The sequence below is a fragment of the Penaeus chinensis genome, chromosome 9 (genome assembly GCF_019202785.1).
Source record: "Penaeus chinensis breed Huanghai No. 1 chromosome 9, ASM1920278v2, whole genome shotgun sequence".
Lineage (NCBI taxonomy): Eukaryota > Metazoa > Arthropoda > Malacostraca > Decapoda > Penaeidae > Penaeus > Penaeus chinensis.
Window position 1 is genome coordinate 26,747,808 of NC_061827.1, and position 17,500 is coordinate 26,765,307.

The 17,500-nt window shown below is 42.4% G+C and overlaps 2 protein-coding genes across 8 annotated transcripts in view; both read left to right on the forward strand.

Annotated features, from left to right (window-relative positions):
- Positions 1-880, forward strand: part of LOC125029016 (pyruvate dehydrogenase phosphatase regulatory subunit, mitochondrial-like) — a 27,539-nt gene extending 26,659 nt beyond the window's left edge. For all 7 annotated transcript variants that reach the window (XM_047618733.1, XM_047618730.1, XM_047618734.1 and 4 more), the window contains 2 exons: positions 1-90; positions 557-880. The exon at positions 1-90 is cut by the window's left edge and continues 86 nt beyond it. In XM_047618733.1, coding sequence (XP_047474689.1) covers positions 1-90; positions 557-779 — 313 coding nt within the window. In that variant the 3' untranslated portion in view covers positions 780-880. The remainder of the gene's footprint in view (positions 91-556) is intronic.
- A 13,607-nt stretch (positions 881-14,487) lies between these two features.
- The window catches only part of LOC125028949 (structure-specific endonuclease subunit slx1-like), a 3,468-nt gene continuing 455 nt past the window's right edge, over positions 14,488-17,500 (forward strand). The window contains exons 1-6 of the mRNA XM_047618599.1: positions 14,488-15,231; positions 15,896-16,075; positions 16,222-16,273; positions 16,591-16,776; positions 17,097-17,248; positions 17,405-17,500. The exon at positions 17,405-17,500 is cut by the window's right edge and continues 455 nt beyond it. Of these exons, the coding sequence (XP_047474555.1) occupies positions 15,897-16,075; positions 16,222-16,273; positions 16,591-16,776; positions 17,097-17,248; positions 17,405-17,500 (665 nt within the window). The 5' untranslated portion in view covers positions 14,488-15,231; position 15,896. The remainder of the gene's footprint in view (positions 15,232-15,895; positions 16,076-16,221; positions 16,274-16,590; positions 16,777-17,096; positions 17,249-17,404) is intronic.

Here is a 17,500-nt window from a genome sequence, read left to right on the forward strand (position 1 = left end):
CACCTTTGATCCTGATGAAGACACCTGGCCATGGGGAGGTGAACCTATCTATCGCAATAACATTTATGTGGGGAACACAACATCTACTGCGTATGTATGCGTAATTTCTGTTTGATTATGAGAAAAAGGTAATGGATTCTAAGATATATTCTCATTTTCTATTTTCTTTTTTCAGATTCATTACATGACACCTTCACATTAAATTATTAAAAACCAGCTTTTCTTTCTCTCCTCTCCTTCCTCCCTATCCCCATGTCTCTTGTTTATAGCAACTCTCTCCTCTCTCCTCTTTCCTCCCTCACTCTTTATGCTTATTTATATTTTGTCAGTACATCTTGTTGGGAGTCAGCACCTGTTATGGGTTAGAGTAAATATGAATAAATTAAAGTGGCCTTGATAAAAACTGCGTTGGATTCCATTGCTTCTTTTTTCTTTTTTTTTCCTTATTTACAAACTGTACTGTCTCTTTTGCTCTCTCAATCCTTCTCCTTCACTTCCACATACTTAAATATAAAAAAAATGAAAAAATTAAATTGATTTATTTTGGTCTTTACAGATTTGGATTCACTTTAAACAAGATGGTGTGTTTGGGTTGGGTAAAGCACACAGACGGAAGAGTGATGTCTCCGGATTACATCCTTGGTAATTCCAGGTTTGAAATAGATATTGGAGGGCGAAGGGTAGCTGCAAAGGCTTCACTGCAACCTCCCAAGATGCCAGTTGTGAAGAAGGATGGCTTTGCTTCTTATAGACCAAAGTCTAGGGGAATTGTTGCATAGAAAGTTGGAATAAAGTTACAAGCTAATATACATGTTCAATCATAAAATTAAGTGTACATATTGTAAGGTTTCTTTTCATTTCCAATAAAATGGAAATTTATTATGTTTGTTGATTTTGTTCCTGATGGAAATAGATTTTGAGTGTAAACAGTAATTGGATGGACAGTAACTTGTGAGGGGAAGGAAATTCAAATACAAATGGTCATACTTTGCTTCAACCATATTCATTTTTTTCTGATTTTGTTCCTGCACTCAAGTCTGGAATTCAGCATTAAGTGACATTCATAATCTACAAATTATTATGAGATGTAACTGTGGGTTATGCTTCTGGAGCTTTCAATGAGTCTGTGTCACTTCTCTCTTGCACTTTGTTTTGCTGAATTGTTTCCGTTTTTGTTTAACCAGTGATTTATATAAGAAAAAAAGAAAAATATTGGTGATCTCTTCAGATTGAAATATGAAGCTGGTAAAGCATATTTTTGAAAGAGCAACACTTGCCCCATGGTAATAAACTTTTCACCTATCTTTCATTAAAATGAACTGAGAAAACCATGTTCTCACAGGTTTCTTTACAGAAACAGGCTATAATGTTCAGCAAAGTTTTACAATCACTACAGCAAGGTATGTGCTAGTGCTAGCTGGGATATTACTAATACTCATTTTCTTATGGTTTAAGAGTTACTGGAGCTCGCATCAAATATGGCAACGTTCAAATGTACAGCTATGTTAGAAAATTATGCTAAACATTCGGACACAAAGAAGCTTTTTCAAATATTGTTGTTAACACTAGGAAACTGTTGGTACCCGTTTTTCCAACTACTTTTGGTAAATGACGAATAGAGAGACTGTAAATTCACAGGTAGTTCATATGGTATAATACTTTATCTGTAATCAATTACCTTTCTCATACATCTAAAAAAAAAATTTTTTTTGGGTCAGTCGTCATAATACGAGAAAAGACATGTGTTAGGTATTGCCAGACAGGTGCCAATAACACGCTTTATTGTTAATATATTAACTAATGACTATTGACATATTTCATAAAGATCAAAACAAGGAAAATAAGATACTGGTAATGTATTCAAGTTTAATATTTTGTGTTCCTATCCCCTGTTTAAGCGTCGAAACATAGACGTCACAGACGTTCCCATGCTTGCAAGGCATTATTCACGACTGCGACACGATTACGAGTGTGGTCTTGATGCATGTATTTTGACATGGCTATCTACACTCTTTCAACTGGGTTGAGACCCAGAGATCTGGGTGGATGTGACAAAGCGCAATGTCTGGTGCTCACGAAACCAATTTTGGACAACACGGTTGGTATTGATGGGGCTGTTGTCCTGAATAAGTACAAGGAATCCGTTTCAGAAAACACCATAGCACTAAGTGTTGGGAGGAAAACCTCCTTAAGGATTTCTACATCTGCTGCCAGTATATCAGCCAAGGCCGATATCCGTCATCTGCCACCGCGTGCCTCCACCCAAACAACCCTGCGGTGATTCGGCCACCGCCCGCGGTCACATTCTCTAGTTGAAATCTATTTAATAATAACACTGCATTAGATACAAAAATGGGAATATATGAAAATGTTTTAGCGTTCATTTCTATTAAACACATTTCTTCAAAATATCGAGCGAAGAGATGTTGAAAATAGGGGGGGAGGGGCGGTGTCGTTCCCCAACCTGGTGTTTTGTTGACGCTATACATCTCTTGTTGGTGCCTTCAGAAAAAAAAAGTTATTATTGTATCCTGGAAGGGCTGTGGCTTTTCTGCATATTGCAAGGCATATTCCATTCTTTTCGTGAATAAGATAACGATGTCACAGTGAATCCTCCATAGGAATTCCGGAACAACTATTCGATACATTATGAACCCAGAGCGAGACCAATTCGAACCCCAAAATGCCAACCCTTCCGTAACATAAGGTGTTCTGTTGTTGAATGTTTCGACACCCCTCCTAACGATAGTTTTTCGTGTAATTACACTGATTAACACACTAAGAATCTACTATTAGTGCTTATGATAATGGATACAAATGTCATAAGTAAGATTTTCAAAATCGAATTATTTTCAGAAAGTCAGTTATGTTCCTTCTTACTAGAAACACGGAAGAGAGAGACAAAATTTAAAAATGGCGTACTTTGAGTGTTCATTACCCAGTGCAGAATTTTCTTGACAGGGAAATGAATCTGTTGAGCCACAGCAATATTCCAGCTGATTCTGTTTATAAACATAATTTCATATCTTATTGCATTATGCTTAATTGGGTCATTACTCCTGTATGCCACTGACGAGAGGACAGTATAAGGCCTCACAAGACCCACATTTGTAAGCAAGGCAAGAAGAAGCGAGGGTTGGAGGTGCTGAACGAAACGGATAGTGACCTCTATTTTCAATGGTCACACACAAAAATATATTTTCATGGAAAATAAGTACTCTTCTTTTAGTTTTATAGGTATATGAAATATGTAATATTCCTCTAGAACACATTTAGAAAACTTACACACTAGTTAACAAAAATATATATATTTCTAAAATGATAAAAAGGAACTGAGGGGGGGGGGGGTTGGTTTGCGAAGTTCTAGCTTCGCCCGGGCCTTCTAGATATGGCCCGGCCTGTGTCAGCTTTTTTACGGCTGTCTCATTGAGTTGTCTGACACTCGGTGCTTACCGTGGCGGCGGGATTGCCAGCAAGCGCTCCTGCCGCCATGGTGTAAGCATTTCGCATAGCCTCTTTACCAGCACGGCGGCTGTTGTGGGCGGTCCATGTCTCAGGAATTGTGTATGGTTACAATTTTCTAGGTAGTGGACTAGTGTGGCGTTCGGCTCGCCGCAGTGCTTGCAGCACCATTCATCACGTTCGATTGTTGGGATAATCTGCCATGCACAGTGGTAACCTAGGCGCATTCTGTGAAGAATGACTTCGGTACCTCTGTTGCTTACTTCAGAGAGTGCCAGTGGTTCAGAGCCTGTGGCGTCTGAGTACCAGCTGGCCGAGGGGGAGGTTCTCGTTTCCTCTCTGTGGAGCTGCCGTAGGAAGGTACGACCGAACAAGGCACACTTCTCCATAAGTAATTTTCGGCTCGGTTTTATCGTCATGGGATTTGGGGGCATACCCCTGCCAGCGGCGGCTAGTCTGTCAGCAAGCTCGTTCCCTCTGATGCCGATGTGGCTTGGGACCCAATTGATGATAATTCTTCTACCCTGAGCAAGAATTCTCTGTGCCATTGTGAGAATCGTGGTCAGTAGGTAGATGTTGTCTGTGGGTGAGCTGTGCTGAAGACAGTCAATGGCTGCCCTGGAGTCTGTGTGTATGACCACGTGTCCTTCCCTTAGGGACGCGTGGCCTAGGGCTCCCATGATTGCAACTGCCTCTGCCTGTAGCGAGGAGGCGTTGTCTGTTACCCTCATGGATCGCGTGGCATCCCTAGCTGCAAAGCCGGCGCCTGCAGTGTGGCTCAAGGGATCGACCGATCCATCCGTGTAGTATGTTCTACTACCCGGAGGAGTGATGGCTGCAATGACCCTGTGGGCTTCTGCCTTTAGGCTAGGCATGGGGTATAGGCTCTTTTTCATTGACAGGTTCATTATGTTGAACTCTATCAGGCTCAGTGCCCACGGCGGGGCTTCGGCAAAGTCGGGGTGGGGGGAGTCCATGCCCTTAGCAAGAAGCTGTTCTTTGAGCTGATGGCGTATCAACACCCTGGCTGTATGAGACAGCCAGGAGTTGTTTGCAACGAGCTCGTTGTCTTGTTCGAGGCATCTGACTAATTTTTGTCTTAGGCTTGTGTTCCTGGGAGCCTGGATGACCTTTGACAGAACTTGTGTTGCCGTTAGATCGATTCGTGAGTCCAGGGGGAGAAGGTTTGCCTCCATCAGGAGGTTGAGAACCTTCGTCCACCTCGGGGCACCCAGAATGATCCTGGCAGCTTCATTTTGGACTGTTTCTAATTTGTCTGTGTGCTTTTTCTTTGCAGCAATTAGAGCGACTGAGGCATAGTCCACAATGGGCCGGACAGCATGTACATAGAATGATCTTAGTACTTTGTGTCTGGCCCCTATGCGTCTCCCAGTCATTGCTCTCATGACAGACAGTCTTGCTTTGGTTCGGTCAACCAGGTACTGGACCTCCTTATGGAAGGAGAGGGTCCGGTCTATCCTTACCCCAAGGTATAGGTAGTCCTTGACCCATTCTAATTCCACTCCCTGGATTTTCAGTCTTGTGCCTCGAACTCTCTGTCTCAAAGCCATGGCTTTGGATTTGGCAGCAGAGATCTTTAGTCCCGTCCTACAACTCCTCTGACACGAGGTCCAGACAACGCTGGGCTTTATTCTGGCTGCGTGGTCCAGTGAAGGTGATAGCGAGATCGTCTGCATACGAGATGATCTGGCACCCCACTGGGAGGTTTATGTTGAGGATGCAGGACATTAAAGTGTTGAATAGGGCTGGACTGAGAACCCCACCCTGTGGCGTTCCATTTTCGAGCGGCATGTGCTGCGATAGGTGACCCTGGAATTTGACATTGGCAGTCCTGTTCCTGAAGTAGTCACCTATCCAAGCCAAGAGCTTTCCTCTGATTCCCTTCTGGATCAGGCTTTCCTGAATGGCAAGCGGACTTGCCAGTTCAAAAGCCTTCTCCAGGTCAAGGAATACCACCACAGCTGGGCCCTTGCTGATTGTGCTTAAGAGCGTGGCTAAGCTGTGTGCTGTGCCCATGCCCCTTGTGAACCCGTGAAGGTGTTCGTGCGGGGGTCCCGTTTTCCATTGAAGCCGGTTTAGTACCATCCTCTCAGCCGTCTTGGCCAGGCAGCTGAGCAGAGAGATGGGGCGGTACTTCCCCGGCTCCTTTGGTTTTGGGACGGGAACTATGGTAGCCCTCTTCCAACTCTGGGGTAGAGTGGAAGTTTCCCAGGACTTGTTGATGAGTTGCAAGAGTGCACGCTCACCTGCTAGTCCTAGGTGGGAGATAATGGGGTACGAGATCCCATCAGAGCCCGGGGCTGTGTTGGAACTGGTTTTATAGGCTTTCCTTAGTTCCCTCAGAGAAAAGATAACGTCTGAGTTATCGGGTTCGGCTGCCCTTTCTCTGATCTGAGCGTGTCTGTCTGGCTGTAGACGCTCTTGTCTTGCCCTCAGCTCGGCTGGCAGACTGTTGCTGCTCGTTCTCGCAGAGAACTCGTGCGCCAGTCTGTTAGCCTCTGCTTGGGGGTCGTGATGGGTGCACCTCGGGGCTGAGCGGCTGGTAGCTCGCTTGACCCGTTGCCACAGCTCTGAAAGGGTGGTTTGGTGGTCGAAGGACTCACACCATTCCAGCCACTTTTCCTGCCTGACTCTGTTGGCAGTTTCCTTGGCATCCGTGACAGCTTCCCTTAGGAGGGATAGGTTGTCAGGGGTTCTTTGCCTTCGGAATAGTTTTCGGCACATGTTCACCCTGTGGTTGACCTCCCTGATCTCGTCATTGAAGTACCAGGCGTCTTTGTGACTTCTGGACCCAGGCCGAGTTTTGGGTATGGTCTGTGAGGCTGCTTCATTAATGGCGTTTAGCAGGCTGGCTTCGAGCACTTCCACATTTTCGCTTTGTGGGGGATTGTTGCATCTCAGACAGAGGGCCAAGGCGTTTTGAAACGCCTGCCAGTTGGCCTTGTCTGTTTTCCATCTTGGATTTGGTCTTAGGATTTCGGCTGGGCCAGCATCCATGAGGGTAGTTATAGTGCCGTAATGGTCACTTGTGACGGTCTCATCGACACACCAGCCAATCCTCCCCACCAGAGTCGCAGTGGCCAGGGTGAGGTCTAGGACCCCTCCTCTGACATGCGTTGGCTCTTGGGTGTTGAGGAGAGCGATCTCAGGGAATGTCTCTAGCACGTCGGCTATGTGATAGCCGGCCGCATCCGGTGCCCGGCAGGGAGCCAGGATGGGGTGGTGTGCATTGAAGTCTCCCCCTATGATCACTCGGTCGTGTGCAGCAGAAGCACAGACCTGGCTGATGTCTAAGCTTCTACAGCGTGGCCGGCTGTACACATTGTACAGTTTGAGGGGCCCCCCGGCCAGGTGAACCTCGACGGCAAGGGATTCAACATCGTCTCCACAGTGCGATGCATCGGCTATTGCGGAGCAGGGGATTGTTGCTCTGACAAGGGTGATCAAGCCTCTCTTGCCAGGTGTTCGTGGCAGTGTGAAGGCATGGTACCCTGAGAAGCGAACAGTGTCCACTGTTAATGTCTCCTGGAGCATGACAATGTCAATGTTCCTTGATCGCACTACTGCTTGGAGAAAAGCGTTCTTTGCAGAGAAGCTATTGATGTTCCACTGTAGGATGCTTAGATGGTGTGTCATGATGTTACTCAGTGATAGTTACATCAGAGACATCGTCGGAGTCTGACAACTCCATTGCGAGGTCCTCGCTGGTTGAGGGCTCCTCGTCTGTTGTCAGGCTATCCTTGGGTCCACTGGGGGGTGGAGAGCCTTTGGTAGCTCTGACTTTGGTTGGTTCGGCTTTTCTCTCAGGCTTTTTCTTGGCTGGCCTTGCTGGCCTTGCCTGGGCAAGGTCAGCGTGATCTGGCTCTGGCTGCACAGATTCAGCCTGTTTTGGCTCTGCCTGTGAAGGCATGGCCTGGTTTGGAGTGGGGAGGGGAGTCTCGTCCTGGGGTGAGGGTGAGGCTGTATTTCTCTGGCCAGCTTTCTTCCCTTCAGGGCTGCGACAGTCTGGGTCATTGCCGTCATGGCGACCGAAACTGCCTTCTCGGCCTCCTCACTCGACCTCCCCAGGGCTGTTGCTACTGCTGTGACAACAGCAGTTAACAGGAGAGTCATATCGTCCTCGTCAAAGAGGAGATGATCATCTGTTGGGGAGGTTTTTGTGGTGCTCTTAGAAACTTTTTTCTTTAGTTTCTTTTTCTGCACCTTTGGCATTGTCGGAAACTCCTTTTTGTTGGAGACATCCGGTGTCGGCTGGGGGGCGGCTTCCTTCCTCTTAGGAGGTCGAGGGGCCTTTTCGCTTTTGTTCCTTCCCCAGACATGGGTGCCCGGTGTGGCAGGAACAAAGTCTGATCGGTTTTGAGCAACCTCTTGTCGCCTGAGGGCCGCCTTTTTCCTGACAGAGAAAGTCAGGCTCCAGGCATGATGCTTCTTGGCACAGTTGGGACATTTGGCTGTTGTGTCCCTCTTTTCCTCTTTGTATGCCTTGAGGCATACCTCTGTGTTGTGTGCCTTGCTACAGACACCACATTTAGGCTTGGCTGTACAGTTAGCCTTGTGGTGACCGTATTTCTGGCACTTGAAACACCGAAGTGGTTCTGGCACATACGTTCGAAGGTTGTAGGTGCCCCAGTTACCCAGATCAAGGGTAGTGGTTGGGGCACCTTTCATGGTGAACTGAGGGTAAACACTGAAAACATAGTGTTCTGAGCATCAAAGGGATAACTAACATATATTTAACATACACCGCACCATAGGAGGACTTACGCCTATCATAGAATAAGTATACTTAAATGAGGTAATAAAATCCCGTTAAACAATATAACAATTTTCTCTTCAGATTGCATTTATAAACTCACATAATATTGAACTCATTAACTTATCTTAATCTTAACCTTAAGAAGCAAGAAAAAAACTACACTTCTATACACTACAAAGTATTACAAGTCAAGTTTCACTGGGGCTCTTACCTCACGACCCCGTCGACTATAGGAAGTAAGGTTTCAAATGTTCTCTTCATAAGGCTCAGAGGTACTATTTTCATCGTTTCCAAAAACTGCGGGTCTAATATTTTCTTTTGAAGTAGCCTCTCATATTTTCTTTATAATATGAAGGTTGGTCGCTAATCTCAAGTTGGAGTCCAGCATTATGCCCAATGAGAAAGTGTGAAGGAGTCAGGGGATTTTAAAAATCGGGTTCATCTACAACAAAGGTTAAAGGTCTAGAATTTACACAAACCTCAACTTCTCGAAGAGTGGACTTACTGTCAACATTTAACACCTATTGTTTTCCTCAAAGCAGATTAAACAGACCTAATCAAACGCTCCCACCAACCTCCCCATCATGGAGAACGGGAAACAATGAATTTCCACTGAGGAGATAGTGGACCATATTCTTTCTGAAGTTGACGAGCCGCACCCAAAAATGTTTTAGCATTATCTGAGTAAAACACAGAAGGAATCCCACTTCGCGCTACGTACAGTAAGCATGCAGTCAGAGAGAGATAATGAATCAGTAAGTTCTAAGTGCACTGCTCTTATTACAGCACACGTAAACAACAAAATATGCAATTTCTTGGAATGCAAATCAATACAAATGACAGGACCAGCATAATCAAGACATGTCACAGTAAAGGGAGGAGCAATCTTAACTCTTAATCCTGGTAAAGGAGCAGCAAGCTGATTACAAGCTCTGGAATCATACCTCTTACACCTAGCACAAACTCTACAAACAGTTCTAGTAATTTGTCTGATTCCCACTATCCAATAGCTGCCTCTTAATGTAGATATAATGGTGGACACTCCAGCATGCTTCAGGAAAATATGAGAAAATTGAACCAAGAGCTTAGCAACATTACCTGAAGGAACTATAACAGGATGTTTGCTTTCAAAACTTAAGACTACATTTTACAAACGTCCTTTAACAACGGGCCTTCGTCATCTACAAAGAGATCTAGTCTACACAAAGAAGAAAAATCTCTATGTACACAGTAAAACAATTTGGTCTTGGCTTTAACCAACTCACCAGAAGACAATAGACCTGACATTTTCACAGAATGAGGTCGGGCATTATTTATAAATCTCATAACCCAAGCAACTATATGATGAGCTTTATTGAATTAGCCTCCGGGCTAGTACAGTGGTAACGTGTCGGCCTCTCATCTGAGGGGTCGGCGGTTCGCGCCCCGGCCAGAAGTTGCAATTGTCGCCTGGAGGTTACTGCTGTGGCTGGGCACCACGGCGGGTAAGGGCTAAGCTCACCCTAGTCGCCACTAGCTGCTGACACACGTTAGCGAGTCGACATTAATCGACACAGGCCGGGCTCTCCTCATGGGTATAGCCCGGTCGAGGCTCAGCTTCGTATATCGGACTTATCCTTATCCTTTTTTGAACTGACTCCATTTTTCAAACTCAAATATTTTAGGAGTGGTCACAGATACACAAGAAATGTTTTTTTCACTGTAACTTTCTTCTACAGGTAACTCTACAATTTCTTTTTCATCACTTAGAGTTAAAGGTTCAGACAACCAAGAAGGGCCATTTATCCATAAAGTGGAATTTACAAGTGGCTCGGCTAACTCCCCTCTAGAAACAAGATCAGAATTTTCCTTCCCTGGACAATGGTACCAGTGGCATGGGGAGGTGAGACTGAATTTCAAATAACTCTATGACACAAACACCTTCCATCAACAAGGATTACCCTTTATCCATGCAAGTGCAACCTTTGAGTCAGTCCAACAACAATAAGTTTCAGTCTTATCAGGATAGAGGGCAGGCTTCACAAAATCTAAGAGCCAAGCACAAAGTGATGCACCAAGCAACTCTAGTCGGGGTAAAGTAACCCTTTTTATGGGAGCTACCCTTGACCTGGCTACTACAAATGACACCTGGAATGTCCCATCCACAAGGGGAACTCTCAAATACACACAAGCTCCATACCCTTTCTCTGAAGCATCACCAAAGGCATGCAGTTCTAAACCAGACAACAATTTCTGGAAAATAGCAATTATTATTCTTCCAGTATTTCAGAGCTGCAATACTCTTAACCCAATTCTGGAACTTATTTTGCAACTCTTTAGGTAATACTTCATCCCAATCAAGCCCAAGTCTCCATATGTCTTGAAAGAGGATTTTATCATATATGAGAAAAGGACTAATCAAACCAGGTGGATCAAAAGGCTTGGCTATGAGATTAAGAACTCTTTTTGTCAACACCAACTGCACCTCCAAGTCTAAATCAAAACATTTAAAGACCAACTGGTCTGTTAACGATAACCACTTCATACCTAAAACTTGTCATTAAACTGTGTGGTCAATAAATTGCAATTTGAATGCCATTTAGAAAAGGGAAACCCAGCTAATGCAAAATCACTATGAGCTTCTTTGAATATTCTTCAGCACTGACAGCTAATCATCCACATACAGGTTTTCCTTTAATTCTTATCTGACTTCAATATTACGAAAAGACTGTAAGTGATATTTAATAGTTGCATATAGCAAAAAAGTGCTACTTGTATTACCAAAGGGAACACGAACAAACTTCATAATTCTAATGGAGTCTCGGTCTTCTTGCCGAACACATATCTGTAAGAATGCCTTTGTAATATCAGCAGTCAGTGCAACCTTCCACTTTCTGAAACGAATCAAAACTTTCACAAGATCAGGATTAAGTGAGGGACCAGACTCAAGACAATCATTTAAAGAAATGTCATTGCAACTAGCTGCAGAAGCATCAAAAACTTGTCTAATCCTAGTTGAAGAACTGCTTTCTATGACAACTGGACGATGAAGCATGCAATAAGTAGGCTGAGAACTTAAAACCTCATTTGAAGGGACTTCCTCTATTATTCCTTCTTCTTCATAACCAGTAAACACATCAGAATATTGTTTCTTAAGGTGTGGGTCCGTATCTAACTTACTCTCTAATCCTTCTAGCCTTCTCCTTACAAGTCCCTCATTATTTCTAAGATTCTTCATACAGTCATCTGACTTCCAGGGTAAGCCTACTTTATAACGCCCCTCCCCCTCCCCCCATCAAACTCTCCACATAATTGCTGTAGAACAAGGTTTGAAGTAAATAGGCCAGAAACAGTTTCATTTTGAGTTATTCCAACAGATTCTAAACTCAGAATCTGTTACATTTCCTATGCACAACATTTAGCTAGATTCATATTACTTGTTAGAAGAAGCCATCCATGAGCCAGACAAAACCCAACCAAATATAGACATTTGGGCTACTAATCCATTACTCTGATATGACTTTATTTCAAGATCCATAAATCCCCAGTAAGCATCAAATCCCTAAAGTATATTTATGCTCATGTGGCTATTATTCTTGCAATCATCAGCAAGTTGAAAGACTGGGAATACAGGGTCAGGTTAACTGTGCACACACCTTTGGAATCTCTAATGCAATTAAATGTTTTACGCCTCGTAAACTTACTAATTTCAAGTCAAAGATATTACTCTACCTGGAGGAGACTTACTACCTCCAAAAGCAGCGTATGGTACAGGTTCCAAACTCACCCATTTAGGCTTAATTTTCTTCACAAAATTACTGGACACATAAGATCTATCAGAGCCAGTATCAAATAAGGTGGCTTCACCACAGACACCTGAATCATTATACACTCTAACTCCAGCTGTTTGCAACACGCTTCTTGTTTGTGTTGACACGTTACACTTGCTAAGAATGACTCCAACATGATTCGCTTGAGGACTGCAGTCTTCTGAAGAAGTGCCACTAACCTTCTGATCACTCATGTCCTTTTCCATAGCTTTATCAGTGCTTATTTCACCCACTGAGCTACACAGAAGAGAATTTTCATTGCACTTGGAGCACTTGATTCGACAACCACTAGCAAGATGCCCCCTACTTAGACACCTAAGACATAAACGGGCAGCTTTGATTTTTCCTACAGCACTCTTCTTTTCTCTGAGTCCACAAAATATCCTTCTGTCTTCCTTTATCACGACATCCTCGAAGGTTTCTGCTCTCTTAATTCTCTCAATTTAGAAACCTTTTCCAGGTCCGGGCACCAAAAATGTAAGGTCTCACAAGACCCACGTTTGTCAATAAGGCATAAAGAAGCAGGAGCGAGGGTTAGGGGTACCTGGCAGTGCCACGTAGTGGTCTTTGTTAACAAAACATGGATACCAAAAAAATAATAATAACAAAAGAATTGAGGGTAAACACTGAAAACGGAGTGTTCTGAGCATCAAAGGGGTAAGTTGCATATTTAACAAATAGTATGATGGATGCTTCTTTCAGTATGTTATGCTGACAACACTATACATACCAAATAAACCAAAACATGCTTGCAATACTACTCTAAAGCAAATTTTATGAAGGAACTTTTTATGGCGGTGTAAATCTGATTCAAGTTAACCACGTTATTTTTTATCATTAGTTGTAGACATTACAAGTTCCTCACTCTACATGAGGTCAGACAAGAAGCACGCCGATAAGGTTTTTCTCTTTCTACCTATTCCAAAACCGTACTTCGCTCCACTCCCCTCCCACTTTCTCAGGATGTCTTACCTTCTCCCCCAATATCTGTTTATCTCTACCCCGTACCATCCTTTCTTTGCTCCCTCTCTTCCCCAGGCAAATTCCTTTTTCAGTGTAAATTCAGTTACCCAAATCTACCATTTACCCGATGCCTACCCCTCCTCCTTCTCACTCTACTTGTCGCACCAGGCAATCTTCTCCTACCACATCCTCTCCTACACCCACTCCTGCCTCTGCTACTCGGACATCTATTCCCTCTTCTCCTCCTCATAACGAACCATTGTTTCTCAGACCTCCCCACCCAACTCCCCTCCAGAAACTCTTGAGGACATCCAAAAATTCCTAAACAAAACCCATGAGAATGTTCCGTTCTCTTATCCACCCTCCAATTCCTCTATTCCTATTCGTTCTACATTGCTGATATGCCTCCTCCTCCTCCTCCTTAAGTTCCATCTACCCCTCTTCCTCCCATTCTCTCGAAAAACACCCCATCCTCTCCTCCAATTGTATCACTATTCCCTCTCCCTTCCCCATTATCCTTAGCACTCCAACCTGGATGCTCAAGCGCCTCCTTTATGTCACAACAAAATCCTTCTCTAGACCCCTCCCCTCCTGACATTCTTCCTGATACTTCGCCTCCTTCCCCTGTTCCCTTATTTCATTCTCTAGATTATTCCCCTAATTCAACACCAAGTTCTACCCGCATTGCCCGTTAATTGTTTTATAATGGATCTTTTGCAGTTTTCCTCATACAGCGATACTCTTCCTTCTTCAGACACATACTCTCCATTTGATCTAATCGCCCTAAACACTTAACCCCTTCTCCTTTTACAAATCCCCGCCGTACTCCATTTGCTCCCCCCTCTATAGCTTTTTCACTATTCTCTCCTACTGCGCTCTGCAACCTTTGACACCTAACATATTTTATCCTAAGGGTTAACTCATTTCTACCCTTTTACCATAGTGCTATATGACATTTGATGTTTAGCACATGTATTTCTTCTAACCATTAATCATTGTTATCTCGGGTACCAGAGATGCTCCCCCTCCTTCCTCCAGAAACAGAAGGCATATTGCTGGCTGAGAGTTCTACAGCTGCTGCTCTAGTGTCAGTACAGTACCTTGTCTTATTTTGGAAATTAGCATATTCCTCAAGATATATATATATATATATATATATATATATATATATACACACACACACACACACACACACACACACACACACACACACACACACACACACACACACACACACATATATATATATATATATATATATATATATATATATATATATATATAGAGAGAGAGAGAGAGAGAGAGAGAGAGAGAGAGGGAGAGGGAGGGAGGGAGGGAGAGAGAGAGAGAGAGAGAGAGAGAGAGAGAGAGAGAGAGAGAGAGAGAGAGAGAGAGAGAGAGAGAAAGAGAGAGAGAGTTTTGGAATACTGCAACTTATCAACTGTTTAGTGAGCTGGAAATGGAGGGAAGTACGACTTACCGGTCCTAAAAGAAGTCTGTGTGTGATTTAAATATGGAGATCTGTGACTGTAATAAACCGCTGTGTTTGTGATTATAGAAATATTTATTTTTTGATTTGGTAAAAGTGTTGTGGTATGACTGCAATCGCTGTGGGATTTATGATGGTTTTTTTTCGGCTTAATTCTGACCTACTGCTAAATCTATATAGTTTTGTCAAATGTGTTCTAGGGTGACACATCAAAGTGATCCTGTAGATTTATCAATTTGGTTTTATGTTGCATGGCAGACTGCATTTCAGAAAGAAGTTTAAGTCCAATTCTTTTAAATGATACTTTCCCTACTGCTCCTTCTCCTAGAATTTTTCAAGAATGCCTACATTAGCTTATCATACTTCACAAGTATTTTTTTTTTTTTTTTTAGAATTTACCATTTTTTTACACAATTTTACGACCTGATCCCTGAAACAAAAGGGGTAAGGCAAAGGGAAGTGAGGAGGATTCCTGGATTCCCGAACGCTGTTACACGAACGGCAACAACAACAAACCGTTCGGAACCGTTGCTTGCGCCCGGGGCCAGGGCATATTGACATAAAAAGTCTAAAACCCTATAATGAAGTAAGACGAAGCAGGAGAACTTTTCAGAGCTTGTGGAATTGGTCTAAAAACCTGTAACAAGAAAGAAAAAGAAGAAGAAAAAGAGCTTGAGGAAGAAAACTGGTGCTGCAATTTTCCCTTCTGTTCAAACCTGATTCATAACAAGGTAATAGTGAGGGTATTTTCGGCACAGACGGGGAAATTATATCGGTAGTGTCAGTTATGGCATCTTGTTATGGTAAATACAAGCTGTTCATATATAATGATTTCAGTCCATGGGAGTTGGTGAGTGCATGAGATGGGCAAAGTTTATTGCAGGTAAATAATATGAACACAATTACGACAAATTAAACCAACTTGGCACAGGTCCAATTTCATCTAGCGGTCATTTACAAGGCGAGCAATACATGGAAAGGGTAAAGTAAGGAAATCTAAAATGCATTTCTTCCATGTCACGTCTGTCACTAATGGAAAATAACAGTTATTTGTTATAGATTGTGAGGAGGAGAGATTAAAGTATAGTCTCATGTGTGATTTCTGTGAAGGGTCCCCACTCCATATAATCCTATATTTCTAGGGGTTGTATTAAAGACTTATAAAAGCCAGTGGCTGCTGTGACATTGAAGGCGAAATTGGCATTCATTACAATGACATTTTATTTCTAACTTCTATCAGAAATGAGGCAAGGAAAGATAAGAAGACAGCTTTCTTGCCCACGCTGCAGTACACTTATGGCATATACAGCAACTTACAACTAGCCAGCTTAGCAAATGAAACAATCGTGCACACTTTGAAATAGTAGTCTTTTATAACCTAGAACATTGTTTCAGGATGGCTGATGGTGAAGTTGTTGAAGATTTTTATGGAGTTTACTTGTTGTACTGCATAAATCCACAGTACAAAGGACGTACATATATTGGCTTTACTGTTGACCCCAATCGCCGTATCAAGCAGCACAACAAAGGTGTTAGGGCAGGAGGTGCATATAAAACCAGTAACAGGGGGCCATGGTGAGTTCATCAGGAAATTCTTTTTCTTCACTTTTTTTATATTTTGAGTTTCAAAATCAAATCTACATTTGTTACTTAGTCAGTTCATTAGGAAAAAAAAATTGTTTTCTATATATATATGTTACTTATTTTTTTTGTTTTCTCAGGGAAATGGTTCTTATTGTCCATGGATTTCCAAATGACATATCTGCGCTCAGAGTAAGTAAATTTTTGCCATCACATGGGAATTTTATGTAGAATATTCTCTATGAATTGAGCATTTCTGTGGTAAGTGAAATGTTTTTGTTTTTTAGCATAATTCTGATTCATTTTTGCATTGCTCATTTGATGTTTTAGTTAAAACAGGAAAAACACAAGGAAGATAGTAATTATTTGTTATGGACTAATGACTTTAGAATACTTTACACTGATGAATGTTGATATAAAAGTGTATGATTAAAGAACTCATAATATTCATAACTTGCTTTTATCAGCAGTAGTATGTTACTTAGATAGTCTATTTTTAATTATTCCAGTTTGAATGGGCCTGGCAGCATCCAGAAAGAAGTCGTCGGTTGAGAGGTATGGGCCGTAAAAAAGCAAAAGAAACAAAATATGAATATTGTCTACGGATTCTGGCAACTATGTTACAAACTAAACCTTGGTCTCGCCTGCCTCTTACACTTAGGTGGCTCAAACAACAGTACTTCAAAGAATTTCCTGTGAGTACACATCCAGTTTAAAGCCTCATTACTAACTCTCCCAGCTTTAATAGTAATTTTACCATTTTCTCTTACCTGCAAATGATTCATAAGGATGTGACCCCCTTGTTCTAATGACAGACCCTTCTTAAATTGAACCCCCAGGAAAATCTTTATCAATAGTTTATAACTTGGTATATGGGGGTACCAATTAGTAACTTAGGAGTATATTTCAGTAGAGAAGGGATTCATATTTAGATCTATAGGAAAATAGGCAATACTTATTATTAATATTGCTTGTTATAATTTCATTTATTTTGATTAATATTTGTTTTTTCTAGGCAGGGATGGAGGCCCCCAATCACATGCCAATTGCTTATGGTCCAGTAAAACCTGCAAAGGTTAGAAAGAATGAAGAGGAACAAGAAATTGAAGTTTTGGAGGTGACATGCTTGCTGTGTGATGATGCAGTGACACAAACAGAAAGGATGAGGTATTTTTCAAATTGTGTTATATGATATAAGAGGTTTAAAGTGCACAAGTGTAGAATGGAAAATATTAAGTAATTGAATAATGTAAATTTGTGTTAGCAATGATAGTGAAAACAAAAAAAAAACAACAACAATATTATTGAAGCCTTTTTCCACAGATGTTTATCTACCTCTTGTCAATTAAATGCTCATGTCAGATGCCTTGCACAACATATGCTACGTGGAGAACCACCAGGGACTCTGCTTCCTCTAGA